General features: G+C 55.6%; 2 protein-coding genes across 4 annotated transcripts in view; both read left to right on the forward strand.

Moving 5' to 3' along the window:
- Positions 1 to 9,584, forward strand: part of TMEM63B (transmembrane protein 63B) — a 47,924-nt gene extending 38,340 nt beyond the window's left edge. For both annotated transcript variants that reach the window (XM_027681926.1, XM_027681927.1), the window contains 14 exons: positions 693 to 773; positions 888 to 1,011; positions 1,105 to 1,238; positions 1,384 to 1,521; positions 1,657 to 1,810; positions 2,075 to 2,181; positions 2,937 to 3,023; positions 4,547 to 4,612; positions 4,751 to 4,913; positions 5,079 to 5,184; positions 5,320 to 5,487; positions 5,628 to 5,743; positions 5,969 to 6,049; positions 7,071 to 9,584. In XM_027681926.1, coding sequence (XP_027537727.1) covers positions 693 to 773; positions 888 to 1,011; positions 1,105 to 1,238; positions 1,384 to 1,521; positions 1,657 to 1,810; positions 2,075 to 2,181; positions 2,937 to 3,023; positions 4,547 to 4,612; positions 4,751 to 4,913; positions 5,079 to 5,184; positions 5,320 to 5,487; positions 5,628 to 5,743; positions 5,969 to 6,049; positions 7,071 to 7,247 — 1,702 coding nt within the window. In that variant the 3' untranslated portion in view covers positions 7,248 to 9,584. The remainder of the gene's footprint in view (positions 1 to 692; positions 774 to 887; positions 1,012 to 1,104; positions 1,239 to 1,383; positions 1,522 to 1,656; positions 1,811 to 2,074; positions 2,182 to 2,936; positions 3,024 to 4,546; positions 4,613 to 4,750; positions 4,914 to 5,078; positions 5,185 to 5,319; positions 5,488 to 5,627; positions 5,744 to 5,968; positions 6,050 to 7,070) is intronic.
- A 2,689-nt stretch (positions 9,585 to 12,273) lies between these two features.
- On the forward strand, positions 12,274 to 25,226 carry CAPN11 (calpain 11). 2 transcript variants are annotated; one of them, XM_027681929.1, is made up of 22 exons: positions 12,274 to 12,378; positions 15,349 to 15,631; positions 16,223 to 16,292; positions 17,627 to 17,745; positions 17,887 to 18,020; positions 18,189 to 18,357; positions 18,762 to 18,845; positions 18,932 to 19,017; positions 19,228 to 19,302; positions 19,699 to 19,859; positions 19,939 to 20,108; positions 20,316 to 20,327; positions 20,592 to 20,803; positions 20,925 to 20,964; positions 21,234 to 21,299; positions 21,633 to 21,690; positions 21,789 to 21,853; positions 22,715 to 22,783; positions 22,914 to 22,992; positions 23,448 to 23,564; positions 23,640 to 23,698; positions 23,950 to 25,226. In XM_027681929.1, exons 2-22 carry the CDS (start codon positions 15,386 to 15,388, stop codon positions 23,974 to 23,976), a joined length of 2,118 nt encoding a protein of 705 aa, XP_027537730.1. In that variant the 5' UTR covers positions 12,274 to 12,378; positions 15,349 to 15,385; the 3' UTR covers positions 23,977 to 25,226. The 2 variants fall into 2 exon arrangements, with proteins under 2 accessions (XP_027537730.1, XP_027537732.1); XM_027681931.1 differs by lacking the exon at positions 12,274 to 12,378 and adding an exon at positions 13,315 to 13,415.
- The last annotated feature ends 133 nt before the right edge of the window (positions 25,227 to 25,359 follow it).

A 25,359-nucleotide genomic window follows, 5' to 3' on the forward strand; every position in this document is an offset into this window, starting at 1 on the left:
TAGCCAAAATTGGTGAATACCTTTATTTTGGGCCTCTTGCTGTTATTTTTCTGCTAAATTTTTATCTGAATGTGCGGTATCCTTGGTTTTGTACCTTGGGATATGCCCAGCTATCTCTTGCAGAGCCATAGGGGGTCAGCATGGTAAGCAGTGGACAGGGCATGTCCTGAGATGTGGCCAGGTTCAGAGATGAGATACAGGCAGGAGGCACTCAAGCAGTTCCTATGGGATGTTGTGCTGCTGCCCTGATCACAGTCCCTGTAGAAGGTATATAATTTTAACAAAAAAATTAAGTTCCTCTTCTGTCAGAATCTCAATGAACTCTCAGGGCCATGTTTAGAAGCACCATGGGTAGAAGAGAAGTGCCTTTAACCTTTGTAAACCATTCTGCCTCTTTCTAACCCCAAGCCTGTGAAAGCAGAGAAGGAGTGTAGGGTCAGAGAGGCTCCTTGCTGCTACAGAGCAAAAGTCCAGAGAGGCTCCTTGTGCCAAAGGCCAGAGGATATGGCGTTTGCCCCATGTGTTGCTTCTGCTATAAGGTAGAGAGCCTGCAGGTTCCCCTGCAAACTCTTGGTATGTGTCATGACACTCAGCCCAGGACACTCTTCTTGGGGCAGGAGAGAAGTCCTTGATTTGCTTGAGAGTATGGCCTTTGGAGCCAGGTGTGATGAACTGGTGCTTCTCATCCACAGGGAGGCCTATGCCAACTGCACTGTCCTGGAGGCCCGTCCCTGCTACGATGTGGCCCGGCTGATGTTCCTTGATGCAGAGAGGTAACTTCTAGTTTGGGAAAGAAGGCAGAGTGGGCTAGTGTTGCTGGCTTCCTCACAAGTCTGGTGCCACAGAGCTTTTCTGAGCCTTCCCTCCCTTCTGCTCTCCTGTTTCAGGAAGAAAGCTGAGCGTGGGCGAATCTACTTCACCAACCTGAAGAGCAAGACCAGCCACACAAGCATGATCAACCCCAAGCCCTGCGGCCACCTGTGCTGCTGTGTCATTAGGGGCTGTGAGGAGGTAGGGGAAAGCTGGAGGTATTGGGCAGGTAGAGCACATGGTGGCTTTGGTTGCCCAGATCATCTCCCCTCTGACCTCTGTCCTCCTGCTCAGGTGGAGGCCATCGAGTACTATACCAAACTGGAGGAGAAGCTCAAAGATGATTACAAGCGGGAGAAGGAGAAGGTGAATGAAAAGCCTCTGGGGATGGCCTTTGTCACCTTCCACAACGAGACTATCACAGCCATGTGAGTGCAAAGGGTGCTGCCCTCACCAAGAAGGTGACCTTTCCCAACCGTTGCCTTAAATCAGAAGAATGCCAGCACTAAGGCACCCCCTCAGCCTGTGCCTGCCAGCCATTTGCATCAGCATGTCCTTATTTCTCTTCTTCAGAATCCTCAAAGATTTCAATGCTTGTAAGTGCCAGGGCTGTGCGTGCCGTGGGGAGCCCAGGGCCTCCTCCTGCAGTGAGTCCCTCCATGTCTCCAACTGGACTGTCAGCTATGCCCCTGACCCACAGAACATCTACTGGTGAGCAACTCTGTAGGGCTGACCGGGAGGAGGAAAGCCTTGGGCTGGCACCCCAAGTGCTTTTCAGACAGGCTGGGCTGTGGAATGGTATTCCACCCTGTGCAACCATCCTGATGCCCTCCTTCCCCTTCCCAGGGAACACCTCTCTGTCCAGGGCTTCGTGTGGTGGATCCGCTGCTTCGTGATTAATGTGATCCTCTTCATCCTACTCTTCTTCCTCACCACCCCTGCTATCATCATCACCACTATGGACAAATTCAATGTCACCAAGCCCGTAGAGTACCTCAATGTAAGGACTTTGGAAATGTGTACAGGATGGGTAGCATAGGAACCACCTCAAGGCACAACATCCCCTGCAGGGCTGATAGGCAGAGAAATTGTCAGCATTCCCCGTATGCTGTCGGCCTGACCATGAGGGAGGTGCTGAGCCTGCCCAGGGTGCAGTGGCAGCTGCAGTGCTGGGGACTTGGCATCAGCAAAGGCAGCTGTACCTGTGGCTGGAACAAGAGCTGCAGCACCATGTAACACTGATTTCTTCTCTGCCTTGTTGCAGAATCCAATCATCACCCAGTTCTTCCCCACCCTGCTGCTGTGGTGTTTCTCTGCTCTTCTGCCCACCATTGTATACTACTCTGCCTTCTTTGAAGCACACTGGACCAGGTAAGGGCAGCCAGCACCTGTTTTTAGTCATACCAGCAAGCTACCTGGCTGCTAGACACTTCTCACTGATGTAAAGCTCGTTAGTGCATCCTTCTGCTTGAACTTCTCTTCTGTGATTCTGTCTTCCACACCTGGGGACTGCTGTGGAGAGCTATTCTGCCAGTCTTTAGCTGCTGTTGTGCAGCATGGTTGTCTGAGCAGAGCTTTACATAGGTCTGCAAGAAGAAAAAGCTGGGAAGAGTTGGGGCTGGTCACTGTGAGAAATGCTAGTAGAGAAGGAAGTCTTGGCTCAGGTGAGCAGGCAGGGGTGGCGTGCCTGTACCCATGTGTAAGTCATAGCTTTTCCAAGGGAAAATTGTTTCAACTGCTCCAGCTTCTGGCTACAAGGAAGGTATTCAAAGTGCAGATCACTAGAAATGAGCTGCTTGTGAGGCATATTCCCCACAGGACATGCAATGTAAGCTTTGTTTTCTGACCTCTGTTGCAGACACTGATGGGGAGGTTGTCACCAGCTCTGAGGATTGCAGGTCAAGGGAGATGATTGCACAGCCTGTGAGACAAGGGGGAAGGAACTGGGACTTGGTAACAGATTTCAAACATACTGTAGGGAAAGGGGGCATACTCATGTACCAGTAGTGGACAGGATGGGAATCAGATTAGAGATTGGGAAGTACTGATGAAAATCCCATAGGAGCACAGCTCATGGGGCTGGTGGGGTGACAGTGAAAGGCTAATGGCTTCCTCTCTACCCTCAGGTCTGGAGAGAATAGGACAACCATGCACAAGTGTTACACCTTCCTCATCTTCATGGTCTTGCTGTTGCCGTCGCTGGGCCTGAGCAGGTAGGGGTGCTGGGAAGGCAAATGCAGAGACTTGGAGCATGGGGAGGGTTAAGATGCACCTTTGCTTGTCCTCCTGTATATGCATTACATTCTTTCCTCACTGCACTGGTGCCCTGGCCACCATCCCCTTGGGAAAATGTGTTTGGTTCTGGTTGGGGGCCACAGGCCAGACCATACATGTCTGGGTCTCCAGGACCTTACTGACTCAATCTGCAGATGCAGTGACGTGTGCCATGGTGTTACAAATAGTGCAGCAAAAGTTGGCGTGGCTGGTGGATGCATGTGAAAAGTCCACTCAGGGTCTGCTGGTGAAGGAAGCACTCCCCACCTCTGTGCTCAGTGTGCACTCTGAATTTTGCACAAAGCTAGTGAATTCTCTATTTGAGCCAGAACTTGAGTAGGTTGCACTGCTTGGCTGGGTGGGATAGTGGGTGTGCAGCACTGCTCATCTGTTTGGATGTGAGCCCCAAATTTCCTGCACAGTTTATAGAATTGCTGTGTGGGAAACTGCATCACCTGCCAGCCATTGGTGTGGGCTTGCAGCACTGAACAGGGGCCAAGGAGGGGAACACCAGGAGGAAGAAAAAACTGGGGAATGGATGTGGGACAGGGAGCTCTCACTGTGATAGTTTGTTCCTTACACACTGTGCGTGTAAAGCCCCAGGTCAAGCCACACTCTTCCCTGGCGATTTAGTTACATTTAGACTCCAAGAGATTAGGCTCAACAGAACTCTTGCAGAGCCTTTAGTTATGTAACACCTTGAATTCACATAAAGGGAATACGCTACATGCATTTCCTGAGAAACTTCTTTTAATTTAGCGAGAAAATAGGCATTTTGGCAAAAGGTTTACAGGAGTAGCATACAACCAAGGAGAAGAATTTCACTCAAGCACCCAGCACACGACAACCACAACTTAAGTAAAATACAACCCATTGGTTTCAAGTTGCATTTAACCTTATAACTTAGGCAGGTAAATGCTCTTGGAAGATTTGCATTTTGACCCTTAAAGAGACTGCCCGCCCTTCTGAGGAGTCAGTCCCCCTGCTGTTGCCTCTGGAACTCTGTATTCCACCAGTGCCAGAGGATGGGATGATTTTATATCAAAAAATCAGAATTTAGGAAAATGGGATTTGTTTCTCCTAAGGGATTTTTTTTAATCTCTTGTTGGAGGGTACTGTGTACCTAACCACATTCTTCTGTAGAGTCAGTCACCTGTTCCTTGCATGATTATTGTGCCCAAACAGAGGAGAGAGGAAAATACTGATAGGATCAGGGAAAAGGGATAAAACCACGCAAGTGGGAAGCTTTACATCCCTTTTTGAGTGCTACACTGTTTTGCTTTGTTTTGTTTTCCAGTGTCTGATTTACATAATTGCTGGTGACACGTCCCAAGAGGGAACAAAACAGTTTATGGTCAGAGCTTTCGGTCCTTCTAGAGCAGCTTCCGCACTTGCCATTTACATGTCTGTCTATCGCTGCTTCTGATGGTCCCTCTTTTCTTTTTGCCCTCCTATCCCACAGCTTGGATGTGTTTTTCCGCTGGTTGTTTGACAAAAAGTTCCTCGCTGAAGCCGCCGTGCGATTTGAGTAAGTGGAGTTGAGCAGAAAGACTTTCTTTACAATGGGGAATGGTTCTTGTTGGCACCCGAAGGTACTGGGGCTCCCAGCTGCTACCCTGCAAGGAGGGAGCTCCTCTTGTAGCCTGCTCTTGCTGCACCTCCCCAGGTGTGTGTTCCTGCCGGACAATGGGGCTTTCTTTGTCAACTATGTCATCGCCTCTGCCTTCATCGGGAATGCCATGGATCTGCTGCGCATCCCTGGTTTGCTCATGTACATGATACGCCTCTGCCTGGCCCGCTCGGCGGCCGAGCGGAGGAACGTCAAACGAGTATGTACGGGGCTGAGGGGATGGGGTGTGGCCTGCACCCAGGGATGGGACTGCTGCAGTGGACCCTGATGGGGCTTGCCCAGTGGTGTGTGTAGAACTGGGTGTGTTAAACACACCCACTCAGCTCCCAGGGTCCTGCTGATGGGTCTCCATTCCCTCTTGCAGCACCAAGCCTATGAGTTCCAGTTTGGAGCTGCTTACGCCTGGATGATGTGCGTCTTCACTGTGGTCATGACATACAGCATCACCTGCCCCATTATCGTCCCTTTTGGTAAATGATACCACTCTGCCTCCCTGTGTCAGAGACAGAGTGGAGGCAAGAAGGCTGATGTGGGGGAGATAGTCTCTCTCAATCTAGGAAAGAAGCTGATTCCCCACTCTGCTGGCATCCTTCCCTTTCTCCTAGGGCTCATGTACATGCTGCTTAAGCACCTGGTGGACCGATACAACCTGTACTATGCTTACCTGCCTGCCAAGCTGGACAAGAAGATCCATTCAGGGGCTGTGAATCAGGTAGTGGCAGCCCCCATCCTCTGCCTCTTCTGGCTTCTTTTCTTCTCCACCGTGCGCATAGGTGAGCACTGGGCTGGGATGCCAGCCCTTGGCCTCCTAAAGAGCCACTTCCCTGGCCAGGCTCTGGTCCTGGCAGCCCCCAGCCACGGAGCACAGTCACAATCCCTCTGACACCACCACTTTGGTTTTCCTTTGTCCCAGGCTTCCTGGCCCCCACTTCCATGTTCACCTTTGTGGTCCTCGTGATCACCATTGTGATCTGTCTGTGTCACGTCTGCTTTGGGCACTTCAAATACCTCAGCGCTCACAACTACAAGGTGAGGCAGAATGCTGGGTGTGGGACCCTCCTTGGGAGGGCAGCTCAGCCTTAAAACAGCAGGGGCTCTGAGGGTGTCCCAGCCTACCCTTCAGCAGAGCCTTTCAACACTGGCATCACAGAGGACACAGTCACAAGGCTGTCCCTGCTGCCTGTGTGCTGCTCCTGAGGTGGGACAGCAAGCGTGTTGCCCTGGCAGTCTCTCAGTTTCTCCTTTCCTCTCCAGATTGACCACACAGAGGTGGATGCCATGGACAACAGGCAGAACGGGAGACCTGCTACCAATCTGCCAGCTCCTAAGTCAGCTGTGAGTCACTGTCCCCATCTCCATGCCCTGGCACATTCCTTACCTGGGTTTGGAAAGGGGGAGGTAACTCCCTGTCCAGGTACCTCACTCCTCACTTCTCATTTTTCTGAATCAGCACCTGGATCCTCCCAGTGAAGGTGGGAGGCAAGTGTTGGGCATTGTGCCCCTCACCTGCTCTGGGTGATGAAGTGTAACCCCCCCACACACACCCCTTTCCCACTGCTCCTCAGATGCTGTGCGTTTACTTTCTGCCTCTCTCTCGGCTGTGACAGTGAATCCAGCCGGGTCAGTCTCCCTTCTCATTCTGCATCTTTGCACGCTTGCTCGCCAGCAACGGCCATCACCCACCAGGCTGGTCCTAGTGCCAACACAAAGGTGTCTCCATGGGCATTGCCTTGAAGGCCGTGGAAGTGCTTTGGGGACTCTCCTCTCCCCTGTCCAACTCTCCAAGATCCCAGAGGAGTTTTCTGAACTTTTCCTTGGCTCACTGGCTCATTCCAGCTGCTTCCTTCCATGAGGTTTTTGCAGTTGGGGTCTATACAGAGCTGCAGAGATGGGGTAAAGCAGACCCTCCTGCTTCCTCGGGAGAGCAGGGCTGGGCTAGGCACATGTAATCCAGGCTTCTTCCTAGTGTCCATATATCTAAGGGCAGCGACATATCACCAAAAAGAGAATCCCTATAGGAGACAGGCAGAGCCTCAGAAGAACATTTCTACTGGCAAAAAAGGCAGTACAGTTTTCCATGTGGGCTCCAAAGAGCCGAGCCCAGGCTCCCTGTCCCAGAATGCTGGGGTTTGGCACATCCAGTGTTGCAGGGCCAAGCCAGTCCCATTCTTAACCCCCTCTCCTGGTACATGCCATGGAGTCTGGACCCTTCCTCACCCCCCCAGCATATCACCAAGCTCAGCCTCATGCATGGTGCTTCGTGTGTTGTGCTCTGCTGCCAGGAGAAGCTCCCCAGACTGACCTGTGTTTCTGCTCTCTCCCCACCCCTCTCCTGCCCCATGCCGGACCCTGACAGAAGTACATCGCCCAAGTGCTGCAGGACTCCTCGCCAGAAGGTGAAGCAACAGAGTCAGAGGAGCAGGGATCGGAGCAGGGATCGCAGGATGAGGAGCTCATCAACGCCGATGGCATGAACGACACAGATTTCCAGTCGTGTGAGGACAGCCTGATAGAGAATGAGATCCACCAGTAGGGACCTCGAAGGGTGGGAGGGGAAGGAGGCCCAGGAGCAGGGCAGGCTGTGGGCATGGAGACCTGGGGAGAGGCACCTGAGGGTGCTGGCCACTGCCCTTGTCCGCCTGCCCCCCAGGGACGCTGCCTTTAGTGAGGGCAGGGGCCCTGCTGCGAGCTCTCTATCTCCCTGCCCCTCCACCCCTGTGCCAGCCCAACTGCTCAGCAGGCATGCTCTTTACTAGCTACCTTCTTCAACATGTCCCCGGACCCCAGAATCCTGGGGGCTTGAGAGGAAGGGGAATGAGACCCCCACAGTGCTGCCCTGGACCTGAAAGGCTGGGTGCTTTGTGCGAAGGGGCATAAGGGGAACATTTGGGGTCTTCTTAGCAGGCCACTTTGTCGCCTGTCATCCTGGTGAGAAACACTAATAATTTATTATTGCAGGAAAGTGATAAACAAAAAACTTTAATCAGTGTATTGGAAACCCCACCTAGGGAAGGGGGTGGCTTTTGTTGCACCTTCTCCCTGTGCTTGCGTGTGCCCTTTCTCAACCCCTTGCAGTATCCACTTGGTGGGGCATGCCAGGAGCTGGTCCAGGCATGAGGTTGTTATAGACTTCTCCCTCACCACAGGGACCGTAATAGCCTGGCTTCATGGCCAAGGGTGGCATCATCCCAGGTAAGGGATGCAGGGTTGGCATGAGTTAGGCATCCCCCACAGGATGAGGGGTGCTGAGGGCATTTCTTATGGGCAGCAGGAGGCGCAGGCAGCCTCTCCCCCAGGTCCTGTCCCTCCTTCCCCAGGTGCACAGGCAGGGGATTGCAGCATCATGTTAAATGGCATTTTTCTTTGCACATTTTACTCCTCTTTCAAAGAAATCAACCTGACCCCCATGTGGTACTGCAGCCTCCCTTTGCTGCCCTGTGTCTGCACAGCAGGGTCAGGCTTGGGGTGGAGGGGCTGTGATGGGGGTCTCCTGGGTGCTAGGGAGAGGGGAGAAAGGGTCTCAGACTGCAGACCCTCAACACGCTGTGAGGTCAGCACTGCCTGGTTGTCATAGGGCCCCATAGGCTGCCTTCCCTGAGCTGCTGCAGGGTCTTCCCCCAGCTGAGGTGGTCAAAGAGGGAGGGAGCCCTGGGAAAGCAGCCCTTGGGAGCCCTCTCCAACCAAGACCACCATCTTCAGGAGCACAAAAGCCTCATTGGGCTGTGCTGACTTTCTTCACCTGCCCTGACTGGTGTAGGCTCCCCTGCCATCGCCCAGCCTGAGAGAGGGGGGCTGTTCCTCTCCTACCTCCACCCTTGCCCCCTCCCTGTTGATAGCTTTGTCCCAGAGGCAGGCAGAGAACAGGATGGATGGGAGAGGTGGACTGGAGCCCCTGGCACCTGCAGGGAGGACTGACCCTGTTTAAGGGCTCTTTGTGAGGGCTTTTGTGGTCAGGATCAGTTGCCCTCAATTGCTTCCCCCTTCCCCTTGTGTAAAATGTAAAGGAAAATAATAAATCCCCCTGCTATTTAGCTATATTTATTTCCCTCAACCCTGCCACCATCCTGTTTGGTGCTCATTGCAGACACTATCACCCTCCCTTTGCCTGCCATCTGTGGGTGCTGCACAAGCTCGCTGGGGCAGTTCCCTCCAGGGCTTCATGGGGCTGGGTGAAAGTGGACAGTCATTTACTTTTTCTGTCACCCATGCTGGCCCTGGAGCTCCAAGCACTTTAATAGGCCTGAACAAGTGAAATGTCAGCCCTGCCCACCTCAGCTGCTGGGAAGGGCGGTCACATCCCATGGCTTTTTTCCCTCCTTGCTCCCCACTAGAGGAAGGGAGCCAGACACACAGAGAGCATGTGGGGGCTGTTACAAGGAGGATGTAGCTGACTTTCCTGTATGCCTCCTCTATAAGAATCCCAGGCCCAGAGGAAAGGGGATGGAGGGGAGGAGATGTGGGTCTTCAGTGCATATGGAGGGCAGGCCACCCCAGCTCCCAGGGCTCAACTGGGGCTGGAGCACAGGTGGGTGCGAAGGAGCATGGTGAGAGTCACCCATCCCCTCCAGCTATTGGCTAGGAATGAAATGAGCATGTGAGCTGATTACTCGCGGTCCACTCTCAGGCTGGGGCAGGGGGGACGTTGATCCTGCTTCCCTGTGCTTGCACCCACCTACTGTCCTTGCCTCTGGTCCAGCAGGTGGGCTGGGATGCTCTGGTCTCTGTAGGTACGCTATGGCCCGGGGCTGCCTCTGCGCCTGTCGGGGCTCTGCCCGTGCAGAGCTGTGTGTTCTGAGTGGCACTGTCTGTGTAGAGATGTGTATAATACCCTGTATATATTTGTGTACAAAAGAAAAAAGGAAAAAAAGGAGCTATTGTTCTTGAAGTCTTTTCTTTGTGGAATGGGGGCTGGGACCTGGGAGGAGAGGACCCCACCTGCAGCAGGACTGCAGGAGCATGCCTGGTGCAAAAGGAGTGGGGGATCATGTGTGAGCACAAGCACTGCCCTGCTGCCAAGAATCCAGCCCTGGATCACAGGCATTCCTGGCACAAGTGAGCTTTTCCTCTGGCTTCCGGAGGCATCACTGTGAAAAGCAGGTAGATGGGGAGCTGCATGCACTGAGGCTGGGATGGGGGAAGATGATTTGGGAATGGTGCAGTAGGGGAGTTTTGCTGGTAGCCTCCATAGGAAATGTCAGCCCACCTCTACAGTCCCAGTAGCAAGTTCTGTGTCCACTCCTGCCACATCCATTCAGAAACTTAGATACCTGGTTTGGGTGGACAGCTAAGGCCTTTGGGAAAGGATGAGGGGTGCTAGACCTCTGGAGCGCAGCTTGGCTGGGAGCACTTTCCTGACATGTGATGCTGCTTGTAGGTCAGCCATCCTGAGTGCTGGGCCAACCCCCAGAATGCTCCCTGCTGCTCTCTGTGCAGGCTGGATCCAGCATGCTTCCCAGGCAGTTGCTGCATGCTCATTACATTGTGTACAGTGGCTGTTGCTCGGAGGACAGCACAATGGAGAGGCGAGGCCTGGGGCGGGCTGCTGAGAGATGGACAAGTGACCAGCTCTGTTCCCGCCTTGCTGTGTTCAAACTCCGTGGCTTCCTGTGCCGGTGGCGCAGCATCAGCAGGGGACAAAACATTCTCCTCCTGGCAGCCCACAGCCAAAGGATAGGGAAGAGGCAATGCCTAAGAACAAAGAGAACTGAAGACTGAAAGACAAACTATGCCTGCTGCCAAGTCCCTGCAGCCATTGCTGCAAAGGGAATTTTGAGGGAAGGAAACAATGAAATTGCACAGGTATTTGTGCAGGTGTTTTACGGAAACTGCTCCCAAGCACAGAGGGCAGGATGCAGGACAGCCTTTGTGACAGGATTATGTAGGAGCTGTCTCCTGCTCCAGGAATCAGCTGTGAAAGCAGCTTTGGAGGCCACTGAGGGGTAATAAGGGCAGGAGATAAACAGGAGAATGGGGTCACAACAAGGATGGGGTGACCTGCTCTGTCCTGGGTGGAGCTGAGCAGGCACGGTGGTCAGCGGTGGTCCAGGCCAGACAAAAAGCTGGAAGAACTGTTTGGGCACAAGTCCAAAGCAGGAACAAGCACAGACAATGTGCTTGTTCCCGCTCCAGCCTCTTGCTCCTTGTCTGACAGCACGGTGCTGCCTGCAGCTCCGTGCAGAGCTGGAGGGTGACCCCAGCAGGGAACCCCCTATGTTTCCAGCCTGCAGGCACTGGCACAGCTGCCTTTGGCTGAAGAGGGGAGGGAGCAGCCCCTGTAACAACCCAGAGCAGGGCACCCCAGAGCCTCCTTTACACCAGGGCAGGCAGAATAACCTGCCTGTGACAGGCTCTTCTAGGTAGGGATGGGACAGGGCAGCTCTGGTGGGTGCTGGCCAAGGCCGCAGTGGTACCTTTTGGATGTGGCAGCAGGACCATGCTACAGCCAGTTTTATATGTCCTGGTTGCCCTTCCCGCAGGCAAGGGACACAGCTCCTATACCCGTGTGCAACCTGCTCCCTGCTTAGTAAGGATTTACCCCCTGGAGCAAGGCACAGTGAGTTAGGAAGCAGGTGTTGTGTGAAGCCTGGGCTCCCACAGGCTCAATACCAGCTGCTGCAGTGAGGCTGTATGGGCACGGCCTCCCCAGCTGCAAGCAGGCACCAGGGGAGGAGAAGGAGCCCCATGGTTGCTGGGATCATCTTGTCCAGCCCTGGCAGCAGAAGGATGGCAGCGCAGAGCTTCTTTCCTTAGGATGAGGCTGAGCTGAGCTGGTCATGCCAGGCCAGGCCACGCTAGACATGCTGCGCTGAGCCACACCAGGCCGAGCTGTGCCATGCCATGCCAGAGAAAGCCATGTTGCACCACACAGGGCTGCAGAGTGTTGTGCCAAGCCCTGCTGTGGCCATGCCCACTGGTAACAGCACCACCCAGCATTGCTGCACCATGAGTCACAGAGGGCACGCAGGGGCAGCCCCTCTGCAGGAAGCCCCAGGGCAGGGGGACCTCCCTGCTGGCACCCAGCAACAGGGAGCAGCTGGTGGGGTGGGTACTGGCCATGACTGCCACGGCATGTGCCAGCCATGAGTCCCTGGGCTTGTAAGAGTGAGGTGGTGCAGGCACAGCCTTCCCAGACATAAGGGAAGAAGAAGTGACCCCACAGTGTGTGAAACCCATTGGGACCACCATACTCAGCCACGGCACCAGAAGGTCAATAAGCCCTGGGACAAGGTGCAGTACAGAGCTCACCCAACTAAGCTGAGTTGCCAGCAGTGTGGGGCAGTCACCCCCAAAACCATTCCTACGGGAAAGTTGCTTCCTCTTCTCCTTCCAGGCGCGGTTTCCGTGTGCACCGAACACTTTACTCTGAACAATGGTGGAAGAAGCGGGCCCATCCCGGCGGTACCCTTCCATCCCCGGGAGCTGGGAGAGGGTGACAACAGGCAGAACCGCACCAGCAGCCCCGATAAATCCCCTTCTAGTGTCTGTGAGCTGTCACTGCTCCTTTAATTCCCCCTCCCACCGCCCTCCCGGCTTTGCTCGCACATCCTGCCCACCGAAACTCCACCTTCTGCGGGGCCGTACCGAGCCAGGCTAGGCTGGGCTGGGCTGGGCTGGGCCGGGCCGAAGCGGGCAGGGCGGTGGCGGCGGCAGCGGCGGCAGCTTCCGTAAGTCCATCCCCCCCAACCCCATCCTTACCCTTATCCGACCCCGGCCCGAGGTTTAAGTACCCGGGGCACTCCCCACGGCCGGGCGGGTGGGGCTCCTCCGAACGCCCCGCGGCGGTGGAACCCTGCCCGCCCGGCGACTGGCCTCTCCCCCCTCCCCCGGCTGCTTCCTCTGTTCTCTAAGCTTCTCCAGGCTTGCATATCCCATTAGATAACGCATCCGCAGAGACCCGGTGGCTTCCCAGTCAGGGCGGCGAGTAAACTGGGTACCGCGGCCACCCAGGATGCGCTGCCGACCCCAAAGCCAACGTCACATCTCTTTGAAGGGGTGCGGGAACATAAAGGGAAGCTTGTGGGAAATTAGGATCTTTGTCTTCCGGAGGGCTGGCAAAGGCCTGAGAGCTGCTTGAGCCGCGTGGGACCCTATGGGCGGCAGTGGCTTCTTGCCCCGAGCTGAGTATGCGGCAGAATACTGTGTGTCAGGGCTGGCTTCGAGGAAGGGAACTTCCCACTTCCTCTGATCTGCAAGAGCAGCTGACAAAACAGAGGTCTGCAGAGATTTTTGGCTGGACTTCAGCAGTGATTTTGCCCAGGGGTTTTGCATTATGTGCTAAGGTGTATGAGGTATTGAGACCCTGCAGATACCAGCGTATCTTTCTGCTCCCAACTGGGAGAGATCAGAAGTACCTCCAATACTGGAAAGCATCCTATTGTAGTTGGATGTCACCTGCTGTGGAAAACTGCTCTGGGGGCTTGGCTTGTCTCATCACACCCCTTCCTCCTCCATGGAGGACCTGCAGTGTCCATCCAGCATCATCCTGGGGAGGTGTCAGCAACCAATCCTGTCATTTAAGGCCCCATGTGGTTCCTCTCCCATTCTGGGTTCTGAAATGCTTTTCCTTGCTCTGCGCTTGCGTGACCTCCGTCTGCCGCTGAGCACAGCCTTCCGAGTATTTTGAGCCACAGATCTAAGAATAACTCGTACAGTGCCCGTGTCGGCACACAGCTCCCTACGTCCGCAGCCATGGCCCGTCCTGGTAGGTAGGGTGGGAGAGGGTGCAGGGAGTCTGTCAGGGGCTGCGGGCAGGGGAAGTTCCCTGGCCCTCAGCAGGCTGTGTTGTGAGTGCCGGGGAGGTTGCGAGGTGGGAACTGGAGACAGTGAGGGTGCCTGCACTTGGGTTTCCTCCTCCTGCAGCCATCCCTGGGCTTTGGGCAGCACCTAGTACTAGAGAAGCTATTCCACCAGCTCTGCAGGCAATGAGTGCCTTGCTGCTGGAGAGACTGCCAGGGTGTTTGGCTGCAGAGCAGGAGCTGGAGGGAGGAGCTCCATTGATTTGGGGCCACTGTAGAGGAGAGAAGGGCTGGCGCTGCCTTGGAGAAAGATAGTGGGTTTAGAGCATCCCAGGGCAGGCAGAATGATGGGGAAGACTAGATTTTTTTTCTGAAAAGCTTCTGGCTAGGGCAGTCCCATGAGTTAGCAGCCAGATTTATGCCCTATGCATGTGCCAAGAGCTTTTCACTGTTCCCTGCCTTCCCTTAGCTATCATAGCACTTCAGGACAAGGAAAACCACCTCTTCAGAGCTAGGCTGGGCCCCACTCCCCTGGGATTGGGTGCTAGGGAGGCTGCTGGCCAGTGCTGGCATCTGAGCTGGCTGCTCTGAGTGGGTTGCTGGCTCCAGGGTTATTTACCCAAGGACTGTTCCACTCCCTCACAGGGAGAAACCTCTGAAGTATTCGGCACCAGCCCTGCCAAGCAGGAGCTGAGATGGCTGGGGAGTGTGGCACATTGAGCTGCAGATCCGGGTGGGCTGATGGTGGTGGCACCTTCCCCATGGCCCTGCTGCAGGTGACACTGCTTGCATGGGGGCTTGGACTAGACGGCCCCGGAGGCCCCTTCCATCCTGGGCGGTGCAGTGGGTGGAATGCCGGCTGCTGTCATGGTGCCTGGACAGGGCTGATGGCAGCTGGGCACTGGGAGGGGAGCTGGGTCTTGCCGCCACAGCGGTGGGGCAGGACTGCAGGGCCAGACATGCCTGGCAGCTGTGTCACTGCTGGTTTGAAGCGCCTGGCCGTGAGCTACTGGTTAAACCCCCGGGGAGGAAGGCTAGGGCAGGGACTGGTGCGGCGTGGCGGCTCTGCGGTGTCTGCCCTGCCCCGGTCTCCTGCTGCCGGGGTGCTCCGCTGCATCCCACATCCCTTCCCGGTGTCTCCCAGCAGGCTGCTCCACTGGCCGTCGACGAGCCTTGAATCATCTTGCCTGCGTGTGTGTGTGCCGGGAAGGGCCGTCCCGCCTCTTCCTTCCCTATCCTCCTCCGGCCCCATAGATAGAGCTATCTGCGCCCCGCTGCGCTCCTCCCTAGCCGGCCCTATTGACTCAGTGCTCAGGCAGCTGGGGCGGGTTTCGAAGGAGACGAAGAGGCGCCCGGGGCTGGGAGAAGCTGCGGGCGGCTGCTTACGCCCTCCCGGGTGAGGAGGAGCCGGGACTAGGGAAGGACCCGGAAAGCTGCGCCGGGAGGAGAGGCTGACGGGGGCGGGAAGAGCCTGAAATTCCTCCGGGCTCAGCCTTCTGGGCTCAGCAGCAGGGACGGGACAGGACGGGAGATCCGTGACCTAGCTGCTGGTGGGCTACCTCCTCCCAGCCAGCCCTCAACGCTGCTCTGCTTCCTCGGCGTCCCCTAAAGACAGCAGGACTGTGATGGCCGGGCTGGAGGACAGGGCTCAAAACGGGGCTGCTTTAGGGAATGGGGTCTGGGGAGGTTTCCCTGGTGCGTGTGCCCACCCTGGGGTGCTCTGTGTGCTGCTGGGCTCACTGACCCAAGGCACTGCAGATGGAGAAGGTCCCTGCTGTGAGGCCGAGGGGGAACTGGGAATCCAGCCTTCAAGCCTGGCTCTGTGAGATGGCTGATGTCCCCAGGGGAGTGCAAGGTACCAGGCCCTGCCTCAGCCTGGCCATGCCCATTCTGTTGCAGGGAGTGGAGCTGAAGGCAGTGCTGCCAGTGCCTGGCCATGATGCCCTTTGGAGGGATGGCTGCCCGTCTACAGAGAGACCGCCTGAGAGCCGAGGGGCTTGGTCAGCACAACAACGCCATCAAGTACCTCAACCAGGACTATGAGGCCCTCAAGCAGCAATGCATTGAGAGCGGCACCCTCTTCAGAGATCCCCAGTTCCCCGCTGGCCCCACTGCCCTTGGATTCAAGGAGCTGGGGCCTCATTCCAGCAAGACACGGGGGGTGGAGTGGAAGCGTCCATCAGTAAGTTCTGGGCTTGCTTCTCAGGCTGGGCTGGCATCCCTGCCCTGCATGTCTGCACTGACATGGTGTGCTGATCTGCAGCCTGGCTCTGGCTGGCTCCTCTCAGTGCTCAGAGTGCTTGAAGTGCTGCATAGCTTCCCTTCCCAAGCTCCTGGAGCAATGCCCTGTGGGTGTCTGCTCAGAAAAGCATTGTGCCTAGCAGGCCCAGCTTCCTCTGGACAGCAGACAGTGGGCTCCAAAATAGGTGGGCTCTGTTGTTGCTTCTAGGTGTCATGGCATGGATGTGTCACCCTCAGTGACTGGGGCTTTTGAGAGCATATATCCCCTGGTGCCACAAGTGCAAGGGGAATGTCATTTATTTATCCAGCCTTGTCTTCCCATGGCTACAGCAGATCTTGCCTTGCTTTACCATGATGGCCTTGGAATTGCAGTCAAGCAGCCTTCCCTAGTAGAGGGCATATGGGGTGCCATGGTATATGGCAGGGACCATATATTATTTCTCCCGAGTCAGAGCTGTAACAGGTACCAGCCCTGCTGAAGCCCAGACCCTGCTGAACTCCAGCACCAGCATCTGATCCTGTTCTTCTGCAGGAATTAGTGGATGACCCTCAGTTCATCGTTGGTGGTGCAACCCGGACGGACATCTGCCAGGGGGCTCTGGGTGAGTGTTTAAGCTCTGTCCCTGGACCTTGGTCTGGGAGAGTAGTGAGTGGAGAAGGTTGAATGGCTAGCCCTTTCCATTTAGTGCACTGGAAAATGGAAGATGTGGGACATCCTGTGCCTCCTAGTGGCTCCAGGTTAAGGCTCCACGAAAATGGGTTGATGTCTGCACAGCTTGACCATGCTGAGGTCAGGCAAGATGATGGGTGGATCCATGCCTGACACATGCCAACAACAATGCCAGGAGCTGCCCCAAAGAGCTCCCTGATTTGGTAAATGATGAGGGATGGCAGCTGGATGGCAGTAACAAATTGAGGTGAGGATGTGCTGGTTGTGACAAAGCGGTTGCAAAGCAATGCAGTCTGGCAGAAGAGAATTGAGAGCTATTGAGTACAAGTGATGATTTGTCCACACTCCACGGGTGGACTCCAGGGGTGTCTCTCAAGGCAAGGGCACTAAGACAAGGAGAGAAATGTTAATGGGCTATGTAGGCTGGCAGAGTGGTCATTGGAAACAGATCTTGGTACCACCGAGAGCGTTGTCCTGATTGGGATCACTTGATTGGGAGTATCATATACCTAAGCACACATAGCATGCTGGTTTCAGGGCTGACCTTTTAATGCATACGGTAATTAGGACAAACTTGAGGTGGTAACTGGAGCACATAACAGCCCAGAGCACTGTGGTAGTGTTGAATTGGTCATTAAAAAATCTGACTCCATTTTGTCAAACCACAGCCCAGTTACAGGTTATCCAGGCTCGAGGCTAAAGTGTGAAAGGCTTCAAAGGCAAAAGAGAAATAGGAATCAAGGGAAAGAATTTAAAGCATAGTGCTGGCCTGGAGCAGCACTTGTGGTTAAGAGCACTTAGAAGGAAAAGGGCGGTGGCGTTGCTTGCAATTGAGAAGCTGAGACAGCAGCATTAACCCTCTTGCTTGATAAAATGGCTTTTTAAATGCAAAGTGTAATTCCACTGCAGAATTTGGTGTCTGAGATATGGAGGGCAGTCATATGAATGAGTTCCAGGGGGGTCTAGATATATGGCTGCAGGAAGGGGCTGTTGGTGCTGACTATGTGGTGTTCTGGACACAGGCTCCAGGTCAGGGAAGATTGTTCTATCATGCCTTGAGCTAATACTCTCTGAGGGCAGGATGAGCAAGCCTGCCTCTCTGTGCTCTGTTTGCTGGACCCTCTCTGGTTTTCCCACGTACTTTTTGATCTGGGGAACTCCAAACATTTGCAAGGAGAGCACAACATGGGCTCCTAAACATCCATTGCCTACTCTCCCAGATAGAGAGGTGATGGGTGCTCACACTGGCTTCCTCTCCTTCCCCAGGTGACTGCTGGCTGCTGGCTGCCATTGGCTCCCTCACGCTCAATGAGGAGCTTCTGCACCGCGTGGTGCCCCACGGACAGAGTTTCCAGGAGGACTATGCTGGTATCTTCCACTTCCAGGTGGGCTGGGGGCTTCTGGCCCTCCACAGCTGGTGGGCTGGGGTGGAAGGGAGGGTGGTGAGTTGAGGGCATCCCTCTGGGATAGGGATGAGCAAGCCATGTGATGCTCCGAGCTCACCCCACTCTCTCCTCACCCTCTAGATCTGGCAATTTGGTGAGTGGGTGGATGTGGTGGTGGATGACCAACTGCCAACCAAGGATGGGGAGCTCCTGTTTGTCCACTCAGCGGAGTGCACTGAGTTCTGGAGTGCTCTGCTGGAGAAGGCCTACGCCAAGTGGGTACCCCTGTGGTGGGCATGTGGGCAGGTGGGGGACAGGGCACCTCAATGTGCAGGGCAGAGGGAAGGGAGTCTCTTCTATTGCTGGCCCTGCTTGTGCTGGGTGCCTAGGGAGCAGCAGTGTGCTACCTCCTTGTCACGTCATATGCCCCTGTCACCGCTCAGGCTGAATGGCTGCTACGAGTCACTCTCGGGGGGCAGCACCACCGAAGGCTTCGAGGACTTCACGGGCGGCGTGGCAGAGATGTACGACCTGAAACGACCGCCACGCAACATGGGCCACATCATCCGCAAGGCGCTGGAGAGGGGGTCCCTGCTGGGCTGCTCCATCGACGTAAGTGGTGCACTGAGACGAGCTGGGGCTCTGCCACCGCAGTGCCCAAAGTGAGGCCTCACAGCCCACGGTTGTATCAGCAGTCCCCTCGCTGGGAGGTTACTTCTTCCCCGTCTTAGCAGAGCACCCTTTCCAGAGCCAGTATGGCAGCCCTGGGGCACAGCATGTGGTGCTGCAGCCCGGTTGCTGTGAATGGGCTCCTTGAGTGGTTCCCTGATGGATCTTTAGGATCCTCTGGCAGGGAAACTTCTTTAAATTGTCCTCAGCCAGAAGTCCTTGAGCACAGGGAGCTGCTACCTGCTACTTCTCTTTGCAAGGGGAATTCTCCACACAGTGGAGGGAAGGGGTAGGGATAGGACTACATTATTTAATCGTGTTGACTTGAGCTTGCACATTCTCCTCAGATCACAAGCGCCTTTGATATGGAAGCAGTGACCTTCAAGAAGCTGGTGAAGGGCCATGCCTATTCTGTCACAGCCTTCAGAGACGTGAGTTAGCTAGATTAGACTTTAATAGTGTTAACATAGCCTGGACAGTGGAATGGGTTCAACCTCCTGTGTCTGGTGTCTGGCAGGTGAACTACCGGGGTCAGCAGGAACAACTCATCCGCATCAGGAATCCCTGGGGTCAGGTGGAGTGGACTGGAGCCTGGAGTGATGGGTAAGCAGGACAGAAGGGGTGCCAATCTTCCATTGGCAGGCCAGCAAGCCCTGTGCACAGAGCAATTGAGCGCATGGCACTGCTGAGGGGAAGTTGGCAGCGTGCAGTACCCTTCACATTGGAAAGGCAAGAAGTTACGGGTCAGCTCCAAAGTGCTCTCAATTCACCTTCAGGAGTCCTCATCTAATTGTCTCTCTCCTGCTATTCCAGCTCCTCTGAATGGGACAACATTGACCCTGGTGAAAGGGAAGAGCTGCAGCTGAAGATGGAGGATGGAGAGTTCTGGTGAGTGCTGGGGCAAAGTGCTGCCTATTTCAGCAGCCATCGGAGCTGGGAAGAGATCCTGCGGTCATGCTTCACCTGAAGCACATGACATGCCTTTATGAGCTGGCTTTCCAGCACTGGAGAGCTTGCTAGTGTTTTCTCATCTGATCTAGTTAATAATTTTCCTCCTTTCAAGGAAATTCAGCCCAACTAAATGCAAAATAAACATCTAGGAAGGGTAAACATCCCTTCTTTCCCAAACCCAGCAGAAGGCTTTAAATAAGCTATCACTGTTTAGGGTAAAAGATCTTACTATCACTTAATTCTCCCAAAATCTTGGCTGGGTCCAGGGCTGCTTGTGCTGTCCTCCCTCCCTACAGCAGTGCCCTGGCCTCATCCCCTACCTGCCTCCTGCAGGATGTCTTTCCGGGACTTCATGAGGGAGTTCTCCAGGCTGGAGATCTGCAACCTGACCCCCGATGCCCTCACCAAGGACGAGCTCAGCAGGTGGCACACACAGGTGTTCGAGGGCACGTGGCGCCGGGGAAGCACTGCTGGGGGCTGCAGGAATCACCCAGGTACCTCTGGCCTCCACGTCTCTGCTCTTGGCAGCGTGATGAAGCCAAGTGTCTCATCCACACATCCTCTTCCTGTCAGCCACATTCTGGATCAACCCCCAGTTCAAGATCAAGTTGCTGGAAGAAGATGATGACCCTGGGGATGATGAGGTGGCCTGCAGCTTCCTGGTGGCTCTGATGCAGAAGCACCGGCGGCGGGAGCGGCGGGTGGGAGGTGACATGCACACCATCGGCTTTGCTGTCTATGAGGTAACCCCTGCCAGTCCTGATGCCACTTCCCTGGGACAGGCTCAGCCCTGCCAGTCCCACCTCAACCCCAGTCCTCAAGGAAACCTTTTCCACCTGCCTTGACCAGTCTATGGGTTAATATTCCCTATCCTGTGCTCCCTGCGGCTGTAAGGGCTGGGGCACATACTGGGATTCTGATTTTTTCCTTCTTTTCTCTCCTCTCTGCAGGTTCCTGAGGAGGTATGTCCTGAGCTGCTGGAGCCTACCCCCTCTTGGAGGGGACCCCAAGAGTGGACAGGAATGGGTGGATGCACCCACTGTCATGGGCAGTGGCTAGGGTGCTAGTGGGTGCTGGGCACCTCCATGTGGGAGGGAGGGATGGCTCCTACTGGGATGGGCAGGGCAGGGATGTCCTGCCTGACAGGGGCTGGCATTGGTCCCACCGCTCCCCATGAGTGCTCCCCATTGTGGGGCTGTGGTCCACATGCGCATTCCTTCCCCTAGGCCCAGGGCACCCAGAACGTGCACTTGAAGAAGGACTTCTTCCTGCGAAACCAGTCACGGGCACGCTCTGAGACCTTCATCAACCTGCGGGAGGTGAGCAACCAGATCCGTCTGCCCCCCGGCGAGTACATCGTCGTGCCCTCCACCTTCGAGCCACACAAGGAGGCCGACTTTGTCCTGCGGGTCTTCACCGAGAAGCAGTCTGACACAGCGTGAGTCCCTGCCTGGGAGGGGACACCCTGTGTCTGGGAGGGGGGGGATGTTTCCCCACTGCAAGCAGCCTGCTGGCTGCGGACCCTGCTCATCGCTTTGTTTTTCTCCTTTCTGCCCCAGGGAGCTGGATGAGGAGATCTCAGCAGACCTGGCAGATGAGGTAGGAGCTGCCACTTTGGTTCGTCTGGTTCTGAGGCTCTGGGGCTTGGGAGGGGGAGCTGCAGGCAGGCGGTGGCTGTCTGAGTTTGGGATATCATTGTGGCTAGAGAGGGGCTGGCAGGGTCAGGGCAACAGGGATGTGAGGATTAACAAAGATGAGAAGAACAAGGAAGAGCTTCCTTTTTCCAGTTGGGGTTTACTGAGCTTGGGAGGCAGGGCAGAGCCTGGGTTTGACCACTAACCTCTTCCTTCTGGCCTGTGTCACCCCAGGAGGAAATAACTGAGGACGACATAGAAGATGGCTTCAAGAACATGTTCCAGCAGCTGGCAGGGGAGGTGGGTATGGCTGTGCCAAGCTTTCGGAGGCCCTGGCCTGGGGAGGGGATGAGATGGGAGTTCCAGCCCAGTCCACGGTCACTCAGTCCCATCCTGTAGACAGGTCCATTTCTGCCACAGCTTAGCCCAGCTGCCCCCAGGGGTGGTGTGACAGGGGCAGATTTGGGGAAGAGGCATCCAGCTGCGACCCAAACTCTTCTGGGCATGCAAGAAATGTAATTACACCTTCATGTTTTGTGATTAAGGCAGAGATGTTTAGGTGGGAGGGGGGGAATGGCCACAAGTGGGGTGGAGAGCAAGCAAGAGGTGATGCTAATTCTGCTTCTGTTACAGGACATGGAAATCAGCGTCTTTGAGCTCCGGACTATTCTGAACAGAGTCATTGCTAGACGTAAGCATTGCCCTTCCCACCCCTTGCTCCCTGTGCCCTGGGCCTGCTCAGCAGGTAGGGTTTTGGTTCATGTGCTCAACCTCCTCCTTCCTCCTCAGACAAAGACCTGAAGACAGATGGGTTCAGTGTGGACTCCTGCCGCAACATGGTCAACCTGATGGATGTATTCTCTTGGTGCTGTGGGCAGGGGCCAACTTCTGTGGTGCTCAGCCTGCCAGCAGCAAGTCTTCTCTGTGGGAGCTGAGGCTTGGCTCTCCAGCCATGCTGAGGCTGTTCAACGGGGGGAAGACAGGAAAGGGTCCTTATGGCTTCAGGGCCACCACACCACCCCTTGGCTTTAGCAGCAGGATTTTTTGGAAAAAAAAAAAGGGCCATGAGTTCCCCTGCTTGTTTGGGTCCTGGCTCTGCCACCAGAAGCCCAACCCAGTCCCACTCATGCTTTCTACTTTCCCTGCCAGGAGGAAGCTCCCTGTGCTTCCCTTCACACGGGCTCCCCAGCCTGACATGTTATCATGCCACCCAGCCTTTGAGGCACTCATGGAAGGGAATGAGGACTCTTGGGCTTCTTTCCCCTAAACCATCCTGTCCAGCTGTTGAGGAAGAGAGATGTAAAGTGACAGGAGCCATGGCCTGTGTCATGCTTGCACAAGGACATGCAGCTGAGGGTCAGGCAAGGACAGAGGAGCCTCCAAGCCCTTCTCCCGCCTGGCCCTACAACAGCCCTTTTTGCTGCAGGCCAACCCAGTTTTGCTCCGAGGACAGCACAGTGATGTGCTTCCTATAGCAGCAGCACAGTTGCTCCCAGGGAGTGGTATGACAGCTAGTTCAAGCATTGCCCTTTCCCTGTTGGGTTGCAGGCTCTGATCTTGCCAGTGCTGCAGGACAGAGAGGGGAACTTGGGGGGAAAACTGGGCAGGCCAAGTGTGGCCAGGCTTTTCTTGCCTCAAGTGGCTGGAATCTGATGGCTTTGTCTTTGCACCGCTCCCTTTGCTGGCTGCTTTCTCCTTGACCCTCTGATCCCCAGAAAGATGGCAGTGCCCGCCTAGGGCTGGTGGAATTCCAGATCCTGTGGAACAAGATCCGGAGCTGGCTGGTGAGAAGGAGAGGGGGCATGGTGCACTGCACAGGGGTAGCTCCCCTCCTGGGGCAGCAGGGTGAGGGGACAGCCAGGCTGGAGGCCACAGGAGAGCCTGCCCTTCATGTCCTCTGTGATACTTTTGCAGACGATCTTCCGCCAGCACGACCTGGATAAGTCTGGCACCATGAGCTCCTATGAGATGCGCATGGCTCTGGAGTCTGCGGGTAGGTCTGGGGAAGGATGGGGCTGGGATGAGGGCTGAGTAAGGGGCTCCTGCTGTCAGAGTCCTGTCCCAAGTAACTGGAGAAGAGTGTAACCAGCCTATACTGCATGCTTGGAACCAACCTGTTATAGTGAGATGTGGCCCATCTATGCACCAGACTCTCTCCATCCCAGCTGTGCCAAGTGCTGGAGCCTCAGAGTTAGGGATGCATGCAAGGTGGTCCCAGCCTCTGTCCTCCTCTGACCTGCAGAATCCCATCCTGGCGAAGCAGAGGCCTGGGGTGGATCAGTGAGCTAACCAGTCATATGGCTGCAGGGGGAGCATCCCCTCTTCCTGTTGAGGCTGGACATGGTGCCTTTCCTTGGGTGGGTTGGTGGACCCTTTGTGTGGGTGCATGGACTTTGACAATTACACCCTCCTCTCCTGCTGGGGTCCTGACTTCTCTCTGCCTTGCAGGTTTCAAGCTGAACAACAAGCTGCATCAGGTGGTGGTGGCCCGCTATGCAGATGATAACATGGGCGTGGATTTTGACAACTTTGTCTGCTGCCTTGTGAAGCTGGAGGCCATGTTCAGTGAGTGATGGCCCTGGGGCAGGGAGGGCAGGAACAGAGGGATGTGTTGCTCACCTTGCTCTTGTGTCCCTGCAGGGTTCTTCCGCAGTATGGACCCTGACGGCACTGGGACCGCTGTCATGAACCTCGCTGAGGTGAGAACTCAGCCCAGTGGAAGGTGGGGTGGGAAACAAGGGGACAAGGCATTAGGGTGAATGGGGTACCTGGGGTGGGTGGTAGAAAACCCTCCAGCCCCCTGGGTAGGGCAAGAACCCATAAAAGATCAAGATAAGAAAAGGGGATTGCTGCAGGCCCTATGTTTCTTGGAGAGCTGTTAAAGCTGGCACTTGAGGGCATGCCAAAAATGCACCAGACCCTGCTTATCCCTTCTCCCTCTCCTTCCCAGTGGCTGCTGCTGACAATGTGTGGCTAGGAGCCATGACAGACCTGCTGCAGCTGGGACACCCCAACGGGCCAGGCCCCCTCCAAGTGCCTCCCCTTGGATCTGTGGACACCGGATACTCTTCCCTTTGCTCCATTCCATGCTGAGCCACCAGCCCTGCCTCCCAGGAAGCCTCACACCACCTTCTCCAGTGGACCAGGGGTCAAGGCAGGCAGGGGATTCCCTTCTCCTCTTCTGGGCTGGGCTTCTTTCCACTCCCCCCTCCTCTCTCCCACCCCAGAACAGGAGGAGTGCAAGCATCGTGGTACCTGTGAATCCTTGCGCAATAGCAGGCTGGGGGCCAGCTTCAGAGCAGGGAGAGGCAGGAATTGCACGGAGATGAGGGGGAGGACACTCATATTGCTTGCTCTAGTGCTGTCCCATGCTCTCTGGCACACATTGTCTATCCCTGCACCCACACTTGGGAGCATCAGCAGATACTGCCTTGCTCAGGCAGCAGGTTCCTGGGGGAGCCATCATGGCCTTCTGGGAGGAGGAATGGCCATACTCTATTTCTTGAAGCCCTTGCACTGTACTTATCACCACTAAGCGCGACCAAAGCGTGGAGCCCACAGGCTCTTTCTGCGTGGCCTTCAACACATCCCTCCCACCTCCATGCTCCTGCCCATGCCCACCACTGGATCAAATCCTACAACTCAAGCACTGAATGTTTTGGGGCCCCCTCACCATACGAACACATGCCACCTTGTAGTGCCGCAGCAGAAGCTCCTCTTTTCCACATGGTTACAGCAGCCTGGCCTCCCTTCCCATCCCTGGGAGCTCCTGGGACATCTGCTACCCTTGGTCATGGCCCACAGCAGGGCTGGGGGGCACAGCACCCAAGAGGAAATGCCTTCCTCCAGAGAGGAGGGGTGGTGGTTTGGGGGGGGGGCATCTTCTTCTGCACACAGTTGGGTTTTTTCTCCCAATCCATCATCGTCCCACACTGTTACACTCTCCTCTTCCCTTGGGCTCCTTTGCCAAGTGCGGGTGGACTCCAGTGCCAACATATTTGCACTTCTCTGTGCTCCTCACTCCCCTCACCTTCTGGGGCAATGGGGTGGCTCCAGCTTGGTGGTGGGCAAGGTGCCCTGTAGAGGCAGGCAGGCAGTTATAGCTTCCCCAGACCCCTGTTGTCACTGGAGGATGCGCCTGCAGCAATAACTACTGCTGCCTGCCCGGCAGCTCTGCTTCGTCACCCCGCTCACTGTGTACTCCAGAAATAAACAGATCTGTTAGATGTGTGGTCCAGGCAGTGACTTGGAGGTCACGTCCTCCCTTTGCTCACCATGCTCTGGGCTAGGGGGGATGAGATGCAGAGCCAAGCCCAGGTCATGCTGCTTGCCCAGCCTGGGGCACAGGTGGAGGAGCACC

Source organism: Neopelma chrysocephalum, unplaced genomic scaffold (assembly GCF_003984885.1).
Source record: "Neopelma chrysocephalum unplaced genomic scaffold, ASM398488v2 Primary Assembly neopelma1_61b, whole genome shotgun sequence".
Classification (NCBI taxonomy): domain Eukaryota; kingdom Metazoa; phylum Chordata; class Aves; order Passeriformes; family Pipridae; genus Neopelma; species Neopelma chrysocephalum.